Raw genomic sequence first — 17,942 nt, 5'->3', positions numbered from 1 at the left:
ATGAACTTAACACTTGAACTGTGTATACCTTTTTCTAGGGAGCTCCAAATTAAATCAGCAAAATTCAGCAGGGAAAAATGAACTGGGTCATCTGTGTCTCAGAGGTACAAAGAAATAGAACAGCCCTCTCATACCTGCCATCTCTGTATGTGACAGTCAAGGGAATTTTTAAAAAATGTATGGTTTTATTTAAAGGGACTTGTTTACAAAATATATTTATGTGACAGTTTGATATGCTTTATTTTTCTACAGGACTCAATTACTGGACTTGTCAACTCTGCCAATTTATGTGTTCATTTCTCTTCCACTATGAGCAGACCGGTTGGATTGCACATTTGTCTGGCTTTCTGTAGCCTTCTACTTCTCCACTTTGCCACACAATGTCTGGCCTTCCCAAAAATGGAAAAGATGGAAATAGCACATGTTCATGCAGAAAAAGGGCAGTCCGAGAAGTTTATCACAGATGACCTTGAAAATAGCTCTATCTCCTCAAAGCAGACTCCCCAACTGGTGATCTCCGAAGATCCAGAGATAGTGTCAGCAGGACCATCAGCAACATCGTTCAATAAAGTTTTCTCAGTGAACAAAGAAGCACGTCCTACAGGAGCTGAGTACATGCAGCCTGTTAGTCACAGTGTTAATACTGCCACTGAACCAGCCATCCCAACTGGTGAAGAGGTGTTTGGTTCCAGTCAGCCAGAAGGAATGTCTCCTGAAAGCAGACTTTTCAAGACCACGTTAACCATTGCTATTACTGCAACTGCTTCTCTGAATATTGGTGAAAAGGAGGAAGCTTTTAGGAGTACTAGTTCTCAGTCCATTTTAGAAGAGACCACAGAAGCAACACAGGGTTTTCTGAAGTATGTGGATGATCAGTTATTTGCAACTGAAAGTCAGGAAGGAGCTAGTTTGGGGCATTCACTTTCATCCTATGTGAACACTAAAGAAATGCTAACCACCAGTCTGAGGACTGAGAAATTTGGAGCAGACATAGACCATAGGACAACTTATCTTCCTAGTGCTGAGCCCACAGCAGGAACTGAGCATGGAAAAATCACACCTGATAGGGAGAAGCCTTCACAGATGACAACTGGCAAAACCCAGGCTAGTGCCATTAAGCAATCACTCGCAACTTCCGAGTACACCCTGCATGTTGAATCAGAAACGGACAGTCTGCTGGGAGTCCCAGAAGTCACAGTGAGTGTCAGCACAGCTGTTCCAGCTGCCTCTGTCTTCAGTGATGAATGGGATGACACCAAATTAGAGAATGTAGGCCAGATAAGGACCGCAAAGTTTGGAGACAATGAAGAGACTCAGGAGAGAATGGAGACGTCTCAGACAGCACAAGTGAGTCATGAGGTTATGGGAGGGGGCCAGCCTTGGACAGAGGCTTCAGAGGTGGCTCTGGGACTGCCTGAAGGGGAAACACACACAAAGACAGCCTTGCTAATGGTCCATGGGCAAGAGAGATCACCTGCCTTCTCTGACCAAAGTTCTTTCACCCCCACAAGCCTGATGGAAGATATCCAAGTTTCTGTTGTGAACCTGCTCCAAACTACGGAAGACTTCTTGGAATCCACCAAGGAAAACGATGCTATGATTTTCTTAGAGACCACTGTTTCTGTCTCAGAATATGAGTCTGAGGCGTATCAACTGTTGGGAAATACAATGAAAGGTAACAGGAAAAAAAACCAAGAAAACAGGCTTTCTTTCAATTTGGTTTTATGTTTTTTTAAAATAGCAATTTAGAGCTAGGTTAAAGTTTTTGTTAGTATTTTATTTATTATTCATTTATTTATTATTATTATTATTATTATTATTTTTTTGAGTTGGAGTCTCACTCTGTCACCCAGACTGGAGTGCAGTGGCCACTCTCGGTCACCACAGCCTCGACCTGCTGGGCTCTGGCGATCCTTCCGCCTCAGCCTTCCGGGTAGCCGGAATTACAGGCATGCGCTACCATGCCTGGCTGATTTTTTGATTTACTGTAGAGATGAGGTTTCACTGCCCAGGAGGGTCTCGAACCCGCGGGCTCAGGCAGTCCACTCACCTCAGTCTCCCAAAGGCGTATTTATTATTATTTTAAAGAGTCGGGTTCTTGCTCTGTCTCTCAGGCTGGAGTGAACGTGTGAAATAATTAGCTATTTGTTTAAACAGTATAATAAACAATGTTGGATACTTACATACACATTGCTGTAAAATATATTCATGTCCCTTATATTTCTTACAAAAAAGCTTTATGTAAATATTATCTCATAGTATTAACTATATGAGTTTTCTGACTTTATTTCTCCCCCCAAAGCATCTAAAAATAAGAGGTAGAAAGATAAATCATCAGCTTGCTTGGTTCTGCATTTTATACTTTCTCTTGGCCTTTACATCTATGGATGTAATAAGCTGGCAGACCTTATTTTTATTGCTGATGGATGTTTTTCTTTTAATGTGTAGCTGATTGGATAACATTGGAAAGCAAATGCTTAATATAATAGGTACATGCTAATTTCAAATTGTTTTGGAATATGTACAATGTGTTACTTCAGTCAAATAACCCAATTAATGGAAAGATCAAATTAGTAATACATTTTATAAGGTTTTATTGAGATTGAATTGAAATGCTAAAAGACCATTTGGTAAATAATAAAAGAAAGATTGAATTTTATATGTCTAATTCCCTTTTTTTTTTTTTTTTTTTTGAGTTGGAGTCTCGCTGTCACCCAGGCTGGAGTGCAGTGGTACGCTCATGGCCACTGCAGCCTTGACCTGCTAGGCTCAGGTGATCTTTCCACCTCAGTCTTCCAAGTAGTTGGATCGAAAGGCACATGCCACCACGCCTGGCTAATTTTTAAATTTATTTTAGAGATGAGGTCTCACCAAGTTGCCCAGGCTGGTCTTGAACCCGTGGGCCTAGGCAGTCCTTTCACCTTCCCAAAGTGTTGGGATTATAAGTGTGAGCCACTGCGCCCAACCTTAATTCACTTTTTAAAAAGTGTTAAAGAGCTAGTATGCTGTTAAGTTTTTATAGAAGAATGTTTTGCAAGTTGGTTTTTACGTAAAGTTGAATCCACATGGCTATGAAGATAGTAAATATGACTGAGCAAGAAGTTTACTTCAATTCTTTGTAGCACTTATACTTCTGAAACACTAAGTCATGTAGCCCCAGATTATTCAAGGCACAACTGAATCCATGATCCTTACATACTAGTCTTGCATTAGCTTCTATTAATACAGCCTAAAAAGTAAAATGGATTTGGTAATTTTCTGATTATTTTGGTTATACAATATATTTCTTAGTCATCATTGCCTCACTAAACTACGGTCTTTTAACAGGCAACTTCTTTTTATTCCCAACACATAGCACAATTCCTGGCACTTAGTAGGTATTCAATAAGTATACATTCAATGTATTAGTAAATGAGGATAACCATTCAGACTGGAACTATCCCACTTGAGTGCCTACCTTGTCCAAATCAAACAGCTTCTAAATGTTCTTTGTGGAGAGAAGAACCATCAAGTAATTCCTTTTGTTCTAATTTTTTTTTTTTTTTGGTTCCATAGAGTTAAAAAGAATGTGAAAGGTTGCAAATATTGACAACAGTAGTTATAGAATAGCTAAAAACAGTTTTACTGTTCAGATGATTATAAGTATTTTTCTGAAGTAAACAACCCAAATGACAATCATTTTAGGACCGAGGGACCATTTAGAACATTATCTTCTTCAGAATATGCAATGATTTCTTGGTGTTTTTGGCTATTATTAACAGATGAGCACCTTGAGATTATAGTCAGCCCTCCAAGTCAGCTATTTCTTTAGCTATTTCAATTGAAGATCAGGTTTGAAAAATGATCTATAATGATTATTATGTTATTTTTCTCCACAGGAAGTAGGAGGAGTGAGAGATATTGGGGAATTTTGGAGGTTATTTAAAAAATTTCCATTACTGTCATGACAGAGATTTTTGACTTTTTTTACATATTTGTTCTCAAAAGTGTTTTTTATGCTTTCACAAATGAGGGCAATGTGAAGAAAGCATACTGCTTAAAATTATAAATTTAGCTGGGCTCGGTAGCTCAGCCTGTAATCCCATGCCTTGGGAGGGTGAGGTTAGTGGATTGCCTGAGCCCGCGGGTTCGAGACCTGCCTGGGCAGCGAGACCTCATCTCTTCAATAAATCAAAGCATCAGCCGGGCATGGTAGCGCATGCCTGTAATTCCGGCTACTCGGAAGGCTGAGGCGGAAGGATCGCCGGAGCCCAGCAGGTCGAGGCTGCGGTGGCTGGGAGTGGCCACGGCACTCCAGTCTGGGTGACAGAATGAGACTCCAACTCAGGGAAAAAAAAAATTATAAATTTATCTATATATTATTGTTTTCTTGTGGCAAACTATTCTATACGGCTTCCATGGAATTATATTAATATCTACCGCCCCTAGTACATATGGAAGGATAAATAAGACATTGCTCTAGGTGCTGGCAATACAAAAGGACAATAAATCATAGCTCTCAAGGGATTTATTATCTTATTAGAGAAAGAAAAGACATAAACGATAGTATAAAGTGCAGATTCGAAGCTCATGTAAGAACCTTACCCTAACTCACATTGTTTGTCCTATAAGCAGATATATCAATCCATCAAATATAAAAATCTCTTCAATTCAAAAGAAAATAAAGAGTCTAAATTGGATGAGTGCCAAGAAAAGGAACTGCTTATGGTAAAAAAAACAAACACATGCACGTTATTTTAAAGCAAATAAATTGTTTTCAAGAAAACATATTTTAAAGTGATAGGATATACTGTGATGTCCCATATACAATGAAAACCCTGAGAAAACTTTTTTAAAGCTATCCCTCGAATGTTATTTTTCATTGTATAACTTACTGGCCTTGCTAACATGCTTTGTATCTAGAACTAGTATTTTAAACAAGAGAGATAATGAGTTCTACTAGAAATTAAGGTTTTAGTAGTTCTCTGTGTAGTATTTGAAACTTCTAGCATAGTACCTTCATAAGAAGAGGGCAGATCTTGGCTTATCAATGACCTTTAATAATGTGTTTGAGACAATTATAATGTTGTATAGAAAGTAGATCTCTGGTAGATACATCATACCCTACAAGTCTATTTCATTTCTTTGTTCTAAAAGCAAATGAAAATCTACGGAGAACACTCCAAGTTGTTCCTTGGCATAGTTAACACCGAGGTTAAGAGCACTGGCTATGAGACCTTGCATTCTCTAAATCCAAGTGGTTCTGTAAAATGAAGCAATAATAGCTGATATTTATTGAATACTTACCAAGTATCAGGTGTACTAAGTGTTTTACATGTGTTATTTAATTTGATCTTTGTAGCAACTCTATGAAATAAATATCATTCCTGTTTTATAGCTAAGAAAACTCAAGGCCCAGAGATGTGAAGTAATTTAAGATCACACAGCTAGTAAATGACTGAGTGAGAATTCAGCCCCAGGCAAACTGGCTCTAGAGACTGCTTTCTTGACCACTATTCTATATGGTTTCCATGGAATTATATTAATATCTACCTCCCCTTAGTACATATGGAAGGATAAGTAAGACAATGTACACCCAGCACTTAATAGACTGTAAACATTAGATATTGTAATTATTATTCTTTATTTTAAAATGCTAGCTTCCCTTGACCCTTCAGGAATGCAAATGTGAAAATTAATATACTCTATACAAATGTTTCTGAGGATTTTTGAGTGTAACTTACTTCTGTATAATTTGTTTCTTAACAAACAGATTATGTTGATATTCAAACATGTGCCTGAAAGGAAACTCAGCTGTTGAGCTTCCTACTTTGTTTTGAATTTTGTTCTAGTTTTTTTTGTTTGAGTTGGAGTCTCACTCTGTTGCCCAGATTGGAGTGCAGTGGCTGCTCCCGGCCACCACAGCCTCAACCTGCTGGGCTCCGGTGATCCTTCCGCTTCAGCCTTCCAAGTAGCCGGAATTACAGGCACGTGCTACCGTGCCCGGCTGATTTTTGTTTGATTTATTGTAGAGAGGAGGTCTCGCCAAGTTGCCCAGGCAGGTCTCGAACCCGCGGGCTCAGGCAATCCACTCACCTCAGCCTCCCAAAGGCGTGGGATTACAGGCTGAGCCCCCAAGCCCGGCTTGTTCTAGTTTTTTTCTGTGAACTTCTTCATCTCTGTCTTAGATTGATTCACAACTCCTGTAAGCAGCAACAATGAAAACATTTATTTACTGGCATTTTATTTTTGTTGCTCCCTTTGCTTTCCTAATTCCCGAAATAGCTATCTGCCTTTTTTTTCCTGATATATTAATTGTATAGTGATTTTTTAAAGTAGAGGGATATGGCCTATTTAAAAATGTTTCCCCCCTTTTAAGACATCATCACTCAAGAGATGACAACAGCTATTCAAGAACCAGAAGCCACTTTATCCTTGGAGACACAGGAACAGGTTTCTACACTTGAGGTTACCAGAGACAGTGGCAAGGTGGAGGAAGACAAGGAGACCTCCTCTCCTGTGTCTGATGTTCCTGGAGGTACTCAGCTGTCAAGAAGATGGGAACCTCTGGCCACTGCAGTTTCAACTACAGCCTTCCCTTTGTCTCCTGAAGTTACTCCTGCTGTGGAAGGTTTGTAAGGAGGGGGTATTGGATTCAGTGTTTTGGGGTGGGGGTGGAGCTCTTCTGTAAGGTGTTGAGGAATAGAATGAGGCTGCTGATTCTACCACCAACGCGCACACACACGCCCCCTGCCTGGAAAGGTAGATGAACGCTCTCTTTTTTTGGAGAGGTATGACCCAGCCTGAAAGAGTTAGTTCCTGAGTAAACTCTCCTGGTAGCTCATCTCTGGGTCTGCAAAGGCCAGACCTTCTGAGAAACATTCTCCTTGTTTGGTAACTCTGCTGCTGGGAGCTGAGGGGATGAGGTGAACAAAGCAAGGATATGGATGTGAATTGCAACTTTGGCCTTCACTAGTATTTTGGCCTCAAGCTAGTTTCTTAACTTCTGTAAGCCTTGATTTTTTTCATCTTCAGGTAACACCCATCTGTCTTATAGGTTATGTTAAGGATTTGAAATAATGACTACCGAGTGCTTTTTCTCTAGGAGGCTCTCTAATACTCTGATTTCTTATGGGCAGTGAAGTTTTCAAGTCTGCATGAAAGTTACTACTGTTTGCAAGCTATGACTGTTCTAGAGTCTTTAGACTTGGGAATACCCAGGCCTATATTTGGCTGCTTTGAAATTAAGCATGTTCTGCAGATCTAGGCTTGATTTTGAAAAAGACACACGGTCTTTCCAAAGTAGTCTTGGGCATATATTTTAGTACATTTTTGTTTCATCTCTTGCCTTTGGCAATACATTATATAAAATTCTGCAACATCCATAATATTGTCAATAGAATAAATGCGAGACTAAAGTTTAAAAATAAAGTTCTGATTTGAGACAGTGAATTTTCCTGAAAGATAAAGGGTTTTCTTTGGGTAGCTGAACTGATGCAACATGGGAAAGGAAAATTGATCTAAATGCCAAACTTACTGTACAATGGGGGACCCCCCCCAAAAAATGGAATTATCTTTTTGGAAGGTGGGTCCCTAGTAGTACACTTGGAATTTGTTCCTCCAGATCAAATGGCCAGCCAAAGATTTTTTTTTTTTTTTTTTTTTTGAGTTGGAGTCTCACTCCGTTGCCCAGACTGGAGTGCAGTAGCACACTCACAGGCACCCTCCTGGGCTCCGGCAATCCTTCTGCCTCAGCCTTCCAAGTAGCCGGAACTACAGGTGCACACTACCATGCTCGGCTAATTTTTGATTTATTGTAGTGATGAGTTCTTGCCAAGTTGTCTGGGCTGGTCTTGAACCCATGGGTTCAGGCAGTCCACTCACCTTGGCCTCCCAAAGTGCTGGGATTACAGGCTGAGCCACCTAGTCCAGCCCAGCCAAAGTTTTTATCTGGAAGTTTTGAGAAGGTTGAGTCACGATTTTTAGAAGAAATGTCCTGAGTTATGGCAAACAGGTGACTGGTTCTTTCACCATAACAATGCACCTGCCCACACTGTGCTGATTATTCAGCAGTTTTTGACCCCAAATGGTATGACCCCGTGCCCCACCTTCCCTATTCACCTGGTCTTATCCAGATGAAAAAAGTCCTCAAGGGGAAACGTTTTGCTGATGTGAAAGAGGTGAAACAAAAAACAGCAGAAGCACTAAAAGGCTCCAAAATTGACGAGTTCAAAACTGTTCTGAGCAGTGGAAAAAATGATTCGATAGGTGTTTATTGCAGCAAATGGAGAGTATTTTGAAGGTGACTGAAGTTTATACATGTAAGAATATATACACAGTTTTTAAAGAATAAATGCTGGGTTTTTTGAGGTCCCCCTTATATGTAAGATATTGGTTTTATTTATTATTTCTTGCCTAACAAGTGAAAGCATGCGTTTTCGTTTCCTATAATAGTGATCTTGTGGCTCAAGTTCTATCTCTTGTGTTTGGCAGAACATGTGGACACAGTCACAGGGTCAGATGAGGAGTTCACCCCAGTTCTGGGATCTCCGGTAACACCGCCTGGAATAATGGTGGAGGCCCCCAGCATTTCCCCAGTGCTTCCTTCTTCTGAGGCATCCTCTGAGACAACAGTCATTCCATCCACTAGCCGTGTTAATACAGTTGCCTCCTATGGCCTGGACCAACTCGAATCTGAAGGTATCCATGCTTTGAAGGTGACCTTTTCTAGGACTGATTAAGTGAATCATTGAGCACATGTTTTTGAGAAAAGATTAAGTAGAAGTATGTTCAATCTGCAGTATAGATCAGTGATTAGTAAAGTATGGCCTGGCTGGCCAAATCTGGCCTGCCACCTGTTTTTGTGAGGCCTGTAGTTAAGAATTTTTTTTTTTTTTTTTTTTGTGTCCGGGTCTCACTCTTTCGCCCAGGCTAGAGTGCAGTTATGGCTCACTGCGACCTTGACCTTCTGGGCTCAAGTGGTTCTCCCACCTCAGACTTCTGAGTAGCTGGGACTACAGGCATGTGCCATCATGCCTGGCTAATGTTTTAAATTTATTTTTTGTAGAGACAGGGGCTTTTTATGTTGCCTAGGCTGGTCTTGAACTCCTGGACTCAAGGATTCTTTTGTCTCAACCTTTCAAAGTGCTGGGATTACAGGCATGAGCCACTATGCCCAGTCAAGAGTAGTTTTCATATTATGAAATGATTGAGAAAAGGTTGAAAGAATAATAATATTTTGTGACATGTAAAAGTTATATAAAATTCAGATTTCAGTGTTTATGAATAAAGCTGTATTAGAGCACAAACATTTACATATTGTCTATGGCTACTTTTGGGCCATAGCAGCATAATTAAGAAGCTGTGACAGAGACTCAATGGCCTCAAAAGCCAAAACATTTACAGTTTGGCCCTTTATGGAACATGTTTACTGACCCTGGTATATGTCAGTGGTTTTCAACTATAGTTGAATATTAGAATTACCTTGGAGGGCTTTGAAGAAATCCCTGTGTCTGAGTCCTTCTCCTAGTGATTCAGATTAAGATGGCATGGGGTAGAATCTGGCATCAGCATTTTAAAAGAATGCTTTAGTTGATTTCAATATTTAGGCTAGATTGAGAATACTAGATTTAAATGGAGAAGTTGCATTTCCTTAGCAGATTTTCTTGGATGGATGTTTTAATGTGGATTGTATTTTAGTAACATTGTCAGTACTGGATTATTCCGCCTTAGTAAGCTCTCTGGTTTAGTATACGCTACTACTTGGAGATAGGCAGTCTCTTTACTTCCTAAGACTGAGACATTCATGCCAAATTGTACGTTTCAAGACACTGGCTTTGAGCATACAAAAGAAACTAGGGACAAATAAGAAAACTAGAAATATGACCCATGGCCACTTAATTAATCAGTATTTTGGCAGATGAGTATTTCCTGGCTGGAGGTGCAAAATGGCGAGATTTATAGTACATAATTTTTTTTTTAACCTAATCTGGAAGACAGGTGAGCTTTGGGGCACTAAATTAGCCATGTGTTTGTTGCAGTAAAAGACATAAGATGTGCTCTTATTTTATATTTTGTCTACAGCAGAGAAGGTGGTTGAGCTGGGTTTGCAGCAGACTCTATTGCAGACTTTCAGGGTAACTCTGGTAGTCTGTTGACAGAGAAACATGGCATTTTAGGAGCAGTGTGGAGAATTTTACAGTAGATGCTGGTTTAAGAGATTGATCAAAGTGGGCTCAGAGGCTAACAGCTCTTTCACTCCACATGAAGATAAATACCGTATGACTTTGAGTTTAGTGTCTCATATTAACTATCTTCTCTCCTTGATGCCATCTGGAGAAAGCAGGTTTCCCTAAATTAACCTGAGTTAGAGATGACAGCTGTACCCAGCAGGGCTCATTAAATCACAGAAAAAAATATGTTTGTGAATAATCCATACTTGTGAAACTGCAATAATTTTCTAAATTTAGTAGATGATGGCAGTTGTATTGAAATTTACTAGAATTTTCTTGACATGCTTAAGATATCCTGGAATGTTAGTTCTTTTCTTGTATGCAGTTTAATTTTAGCTACTTTTTGATCATGTATTTTGTTAGTTTTTGATCTAAATTATGATCTTTGTCAAGGTTTACAAAAGACTTTTTGGTTAAAAGATTTTTTTTTCTGCTACATTGTTGGACTTAAGACAAGATTTTAAGTTAGCATACCTTTTCTCCTAAATATCAAGGGGTACAACATATGCTTAATTAGTATATGTTTATAATGTTACAGTTAGCTGGTGCATCTATTTCTCTGAAAGCTGAGTTGACTACATTTATTTGAGCAGATCAACTTACTAGACCCCTGGATTTATTGGAGGCCTCCATTTTCAATGTGTTTTTCCACCTTGTCCGGGAATGTAAGTGCAGCTTGAAACTTTGACTGGGTGAACCATTTTAATTCTACCATAGGATTATCCAGAGGGAGACAATCTATTCTTATCTACGAGGGCACCCCCCAAAATGGAATTATTTTTTGGAGGATGGGTCCCTTGTACTATAGACTTCCCCTGCTAGGTAAGTGTTTCAGGAACCCATCGGCATCAGTGTACCAGCTAACATTGTTGTGAGAGTCTGTGCTCAGCTTCAGTGAATTTTTTTTTGGGATTCTTTCAATGTTTGCCCATTTCATGATGAGTGATTTACGAGTGCACCTGCCCAGACCACAAAAATTCAGCAGTTTTTGACCCAAAACAGCATGACCTCCGTATCTTATCTTCCCTATTTACCTGATCTCGCCCCAAGTGACTATTTTTTTGTTTTTCCAGATGAAAAAAGTTTTCAAAGGGAAATGTTTTGCCAATGTGGAAGAGGTGAAACAACAACAACAAAAAGGCAGAAGCACTAAAAGGCATCAAAATAGATGAGTTTTTTGGGGGGTCCCCTTCGTAGAACAGTGTATCAGTTATGTCAAGCAATCTACCTTTCACGTTTATATTGCTGTGATGTATTTATGTATTATTTTGATATCTTTCTTCTTGCTAGGGGGCAAAAGCATTTCTTCAGGAAATGAGGTATTTTTCTCAATGGAATATGGAAAAGGGAAGCACCCAAGGAGAGAGACTCTTGGTGAAAATTTCTGACTCTACTGCCCTATTTGTTTTTTAAGTGATAGTTAACAGTCCAAAATCAGTCTAACAATTATATCTACTTGCACTGTCTTCTTCCCTCCTCCTTTAGCATCTCTACAATATGATGACTAAGAAAGTGTATTCGTTTTCTAGACCTGCCATAACTAAGTACCACAAAGTGCGTGGCTTAAAACAACAGAAGTTTATACTTATGCAGTGTGAAGCCTAGAAGTCTGAAATCAAGGTATAGGCAGAGCTGTGCTCCCTCTAAAGCTCTAGGATAGGATCCTCCCTTGCCTCTTGCAGCTTTTTTATTTTTGATGGGGAGTGAGGGACAAGGTTTCACACTGTCCTCCAGACTGGAATACAGTGGCACTATCATAGCTCCCTACAGCTTTGAATTTTTGGGCTTAAGCGATCTGCCTCCCTCAACCTCCCAAAAAGCTGGGACTACAGGTGGTCCCATCAAGCCCAGCTAGTTTTTAAATTTCTGTAGAGATGGGATCTGTCTGTGTTGCCCATGTGTTCTTTGGCTTGAGGCAGCATAACTCCAATTTTTCCCATGGCTCTCTGTGTCTTTGTGCCCACAATTCCCTCCTTATTTTGTAAGGATACCAGTTATTTTGTATAGGTCCCATCCTAATGACCTCGTTTGAAATTGATTAACATATGCTGAGACCCTATTTCCAAATAAGATCACATTCACTGGTACTGCTGGTTAGGACTTGAACGTATCATTTTGAGGGATTCAGTGCAACATATAAAAGGGGGTCTGCTTCTGAGGAATTTGCCTACTATCTCTGAAGATGGATGTGCTACCTGAATGATGTGAATTGGTTAAGTGGCAGAAGTTTTGGGGTGATTTACATTTCTTAGTTACTGAAGAAAACCTGCCTCTGTAAGTGCACATTTCAGTAAGTCTTTTATCTTGTCAGCAAAAATGCAGATTGACTTTTGAAGAAGTAATGGTTTATTTTTTATCTTGTCTAATACATTTTGCTTCTATGTATGGTTTTGTTTTAGGAGAATATATGTTTTCAGAATGATAAAAAAATGCTTTATACTCATCTCAGGCATACAGCTGTATTCAGAATCTTTGAAATACAAACACAAGAATGTTCCAAATTTTTTATTCGAAATAGGATAATGGCAAATTTTATATACATATTTATTTGTTTATTTAAACTGCATAAATCAGTTTTTGGACATGATCTCTATATAGGTTGATTTTCTTCTCTTGTTGAATATTAATGTTTTTCTCTATTCCAAAATGCCAACTTAAAATTTCTGATTACTCTTAAAAACATACTTGGAATTTTTCATTTGGGCTAACTCCTTAAAATATTTTATTTCTAATATTTCTTACCTACTTAAGAAGTTCTGCTTTCCATATATTTGAAATTCATCTAAGGATAACTGTTTATTCTAAATAAATCAAACTTATTTTATTCTTTTTGTTTATCTCCAATAGAAGATGGAAATTCATCCATGTTTAATGTTGTAACAATAATTATGCAGAATGGAAGGTTATTGCTTCAGCAGCCTAATATTCAGAAAAATCTATTGTGGATCTATTTGTGTCAGATACTAGTTTTTTAAGAACACATGGGAGATAGGAGTACTAAAACAGATATTTCTCAGAGCTTATGATTAACTCTTTGACAATCCTCCCTCCTACTCCCAGCACCTCCTTCCTTAATATATGGGGTACCAAAAAATGTATACAAATTTTAAGTATGACATTCGCTCAAAAGATGATGGTAATCAAATAAATGCTGGCATCACCATGTGTAGGTAAGACAGTCAAAGAAAATGATGGAAGCACAGTTGAGCAAAGCACAGTTGCTGCCATAATTTAATTCAACTTTAAAAAGTAATACATAGATAACAATGATTAAAATGTATATATTTTTGGTACTCCCTGTGTTTGGAAGTCATGGCTGGGTGTGGTAGTTCACACTTGTCATCCCAGCAGTCTGAGAGGCTGAGGTGGGAGGATAGCATGAGCCCAGGAGTTTGAGACCAGCCTAGGCAACATAGCAAGGCCTCATCTCTACAAAAAAATTAAAAAATTAGCCGGGCATGTTGGTGCACACCTGTAGTCCCAGCTACTTGGGAGGCTAAGGTGGAAGAATCGTCTGAGCCCAGGAGATTGAGGCTGTGGTAAGCTAAAGCTATGATCTTGCCACTGCACTCCAGCCTGGGTGACAGAGTAAGATGCTGATTCAAAAATAAAATAGAAAAAAGAAAATTTGAAAGTCAATGTCTGGGCCTTCCAGGTAGGTGGGAAGTGGAAAACTACCTGGTGCTCGCCATGGTGCTGACCAGAGATGGGGAACATGGTAAATTTGCATGAACTTTTTTTAGGCTGATTCTAGGTTAACTTGCTGTTCTTTTGCAAGAGAAAAAGGAACACCAGCGTCCTTGATCTGGAAAACTTAAATTCTTGATCTGACTGGTCCTATTTTATATCTTCCTGTGGGCATAAGTGTTGAGTGTTGAGATTATATAATCTCGTGTCATTATCCCAAACAATCCCCATTTTCTCATCTGTTTCAAAATGCCCATTTATTGCAGACTTTATGTAACAAACTCACAGTAATTGACTTGCTGGAGAATTACCTTTAAAAAAATATAAAGAGATTGTAAATTCTTGATATCCAACAGAGGAGCCATGTTTAACTTAAAAAAAAAAAAGCTTGATTTTTAAAGATATAAGGCCAAATATATCCTTTAACTTCAGTTTTTTTCTTTCTGGACAGTTTTTTCCCTTCCTTTTCTAATACCATGTCTTTATTTTTAAGTTTTAAAAGATTGTGTTTCTGTTTTTCCTTTTTCCCAACCAAGTAGCATACATGGAGCAGAGAGCTGTCATCATTCTGTCACTCATTGTTTAATTTATTTCAGAGACATCCATTTTCCTGTCTTCATATGTGCACATGTGTGCCTGCATGTGTGTGCATTTAATCTCATGGATGTCTCTGCAGTCCTCAGAGAGCACTTCCAATATTTATTTGCAATGCCTTGTAGTTTCTTCTGCTGAATAGATAGTGTTGTTATCTCTTCTTCCTTGTCTGGGGTTCTTAGTTCTGTCTCCTCCTAGGGATTTTCTTTACTGATAATGTAAGAATTTCAGTCATGTTTGAAAAGTACCTTTATTCAGTGATATTCTTGGCAGTGTGGTGGCTTCATATGGAAGTCAATATGCTTTGTCTCTTTTTTTATTGGTTAATCAGAAACAAGTTGGGAAATACATTCTTTAAGTGGCATTAGGGAGAAGTTTCCAAGATATTTTTCTTCAAAGCTCCACTGAGGATACTTAAGAGCTCATGTAACTTTTATGGGAAAAGTGTCCGTTCTTCACCTGCCCTTTAATTTACAAAATCAATTGTTTTGCCTCCTCAGTACTCACTCATTCTCAGAGTATTTCCTTATTGTTTTCTCTATTCTCATGGGACTTTACAACTTGGAAGGCTGCTTGAATGGATGAATGAGAAACAGTATTCAAAATCCCACTGGGAGACCATATTTATGAAACCAAGTTTATGTGCGATTTATCTTTGGTTGCTGCTGTGTGGTATATAATATTAAAGATCAAGTGCAGTGTGATAAACATCAATTATTCTCTGCTACCTGTAATCCTGTAGTTTGCAGTTATGAGTGTTCACTCTAATTATGTTAAGATTGGGCACAAATTTTGCCTTCTATTCTTGGCCATGCTTTGGATTCTGATTTAATTTTGCCTCAATGACAGTGCCACTTAAATGAGATACAGTGGAGGAAGACGTGGAAAAAAATATTCCATGGAATATGCCCTTCAATTTTATAAAAAATGGTGAATGAATGCAGTCTCTTTCCTCTCCCTCAAGATGCCTGTTCTTTTATTCTGAGATATGGTCTCACTTTGTTGCTCAGACTGGAGTGCAGTAGCATGATTCCTGGGTTCAGATGATTCTTCCACCTCAGCCTCCTGAGTAGCTGGGACTATAGGTGCATGCCATAGCACCCGACTCACTTTTTGATTTTTTTTTTTTGTAGTGACAAGGTATCACTATGCTGCCCAGGCTGGTCTGGAATGCCTGGGCTCAAGCAATCCTCCTGCTTTGGCCTTCCAAAGTGGTGGGATTATAGGCATGAGCCTCTATGCCCAGCTGTCTGTTCTGTTTAATAGTGATTAAATTAAAAACAGTAGTACTTTTATGTCTTTATTAACATGAACCCATGAAACATCTAATACTTATTACCAAATATGTTAGAGAAGGGCAAGTTTTTTTTCTTACATCGTTGCATCATTTTATTTATTTATTTTTAAAAATTTTATTTTATTTTTATCTTTTTATAAATTTTTTATTTTAAATATGTGGGGTACAATTAAGGATTAGGTATACAAATGTTTGTTATGCAGGTAACCTTTTTGATGAGGTGTGCCCCCCTTCCCTGGCAGTTTCCCACTACTGCCAATCCCATTCTTATAATATTTCGATAGTTGTGCAAAGTCTGCTTATGAGTGAGAACATGTGATACCCAGTTCTTTGTTTCTCTGATAGATTACTCAGTATTATAGCCTCTAAGCCTATTCAAGTTGCTGCAGAGTTCATAATTTTGTCCTTTTTTATGAGTGTGTAATATTCCATCATGTATATGTGCCACTTTTTTTTATCCAGTCCTCTTTCAATGGGCAGCATGAATGGTTCCGTGTTTTTGCTATTGTAAATAATTCTGCAATAAACATGCATGTGCAGGTATCTTTTTCATAGAGTGATTTGAGTTCCTCCGGGTGTATTCCCAGTAGAGGGATTGCAGGGTTGTATGGGAGGTTGATTTTTAGATCTTTTAGAAATTGCCACACTGTTTTCCACAGAGGCTGTACTAGTTTACACTCCCACAAACGTTGTAAAAGTGTTCCCTTTTCGCTGTATCCTCGCCAGCATCTGTTGTTTTTTGAGTTACTGATGATGGCCACCCTGACTGGAGTTAGGTGGTATCTCAGTGTGGTTTTAATTTTTATTTCTTTGATTACTAGTGAGGCTGAGCATTTTTTCATGTATCTGTTGGCTACTCATATGTCTTCTTTTGAGAAGTATCTATTCCTATCTTTTGCCCACTTTGTAATGGGGCTGTTTGTTTTTTTCTTTTTGGCATGTTTGAGTTCCTTGTAGATCCTAGATGTTAGGCCTTTGTCAGATATACAGTTGGTAAATATTTTTTCCCAGTCTTTGGGCTGTCTTCCTGCTCTCTCAATGGTTTCTTTGGCTTTGCAGAAGCTTGTCAGTTTGATGAGGTCCCACTTGTTTATCTTATCTCTTATGGCCTGGGCACTTGGGGTTGTGATCAGGAATTGATTGCAAGTTCCATTTTCATAAGGGTGTCTCCTGTGTTTTCTAAAGTTCTTATAGTTTGAGGTTTTACGTTTAGGTCTTTGATATGTTTAGAGTTGATTTTTGTGTGTGGTGATAGGTAGGGGTCAAGTACCTTATATGACAGGTTATGAAACACAGAATGGCTGATGATTTCAGGTATCAGTTGCCTCTTATGGTAAGTCATTTTGTTTGTCTTGTCCCAAAGTCATTGTGCTCTCTTTGGCATTTATGACAAAGCCCTGTTCTTAAGTACCTGCATGCTCTGTAGGGTAGTACATCAATTACTTAGCACTCAGAGTGGTCCTCACATGTTTGCCTGCAGTGCTCACATAGCCAGTGGTATTTCAAAAATATCTAAAATCAATATTGTGATGTATTGCAATAAAGCTATGTTCACAAATGCTGCTGTTGGAAAGAGATAACTGACACTAATTTTTCTGGAGTGCTTTTCTACCACATGGGATTCATTTGTTGGTATAATTACAATTAAGTACATGTTGTAGAGTTGATTTTCCTCATCTGTTTTTGGGCCTTAGTTGCCTAGCCCAGCACTGCTTAGTAAGTTCACCTTAAACGCTCATAAAATTATACAGAATGGCTCATGCTAATTAAAGTATCTAGCTTTGTACATATTCAGTGGTTTTATTCATTCATTCATTTATGTGTGCGTTTAACAAGGATTTGTGTGGTGATTCAGATAATACCAAGAAAAATTGGGGGTGGATCTTGCTCATAAGGGAGCACCCGTTTTAGTAGAAGAGATAAGATAGATACATAAATAATGGAAATACAAGATAGAAGGCAGCAAGTATCACAAAAAAGTTACAGAACAAGGACTTACAGAGTCAGAAAAAGGACTTACAGAGTCAGGAGAGACTTAGCTCTAGCTTAGACACTTAATTGGTGTATATGCCTGTGTGTCTTGTGTGTGTGTGTGTGTGTGTGTGTGTGTGTGTGTGTGTGTGTGTGTGTGTGTGTGTGTGTGTTTGTGTTCC

At 38.6% G+C, this 17,942-nt stretch overlaps 1 protein-coding gene across 1 annotated transcript in view; it reads left to right on the top strand.

The window, feature by feature from the left end:
• Positions 1 to 254: 254 nt before the first annotated feature.
• Positions 255 to 17,942, top strand: part of CUNH14orf37 (chromosome unknown C14orf37 homolog) — a gene marked incomplete at its 3' end in the record, with an annotated part of 42,389 nt that continues 24,701 nt past the window's right edge. The window contains exons 1-3 of the mRNA XM_008056694.2: positions 255 to 1,675; positions 6,359 to 6,610; positions 8,473 to 8,679. Of these exons, the coding sequence (XP_008054885.2) occupies positions 310 to 1,675; positions 6,359 to 6,610; positions 8,473 to 8,679 (1,825 nt within the window). The remainder of the gene's footprint in view (positions 1,676 to 6,358; positions 6,611 to 8,472; positions 8,680 to 17,942) is intronic.

This window comes from Carlito syrichta, unplaced genomic scaffold, assembly GCF_000164805.1.
Source record: "Carlito syrichta isolate Samal-C Ts95f unplaced genomic scaffold, Tarsius_syrichta-2.0.1 Scaffold302449, whole genome shotgun sequence".
Lineage (NCBI taxonomy): Eukaryota > Metazoa > Chordata > Mammalia > Primates > Tarsiidae > Carlito > Carlito syrichta.
This window is presented reverse-complemented; position numbering and strand designations above follow the sequence as displayed.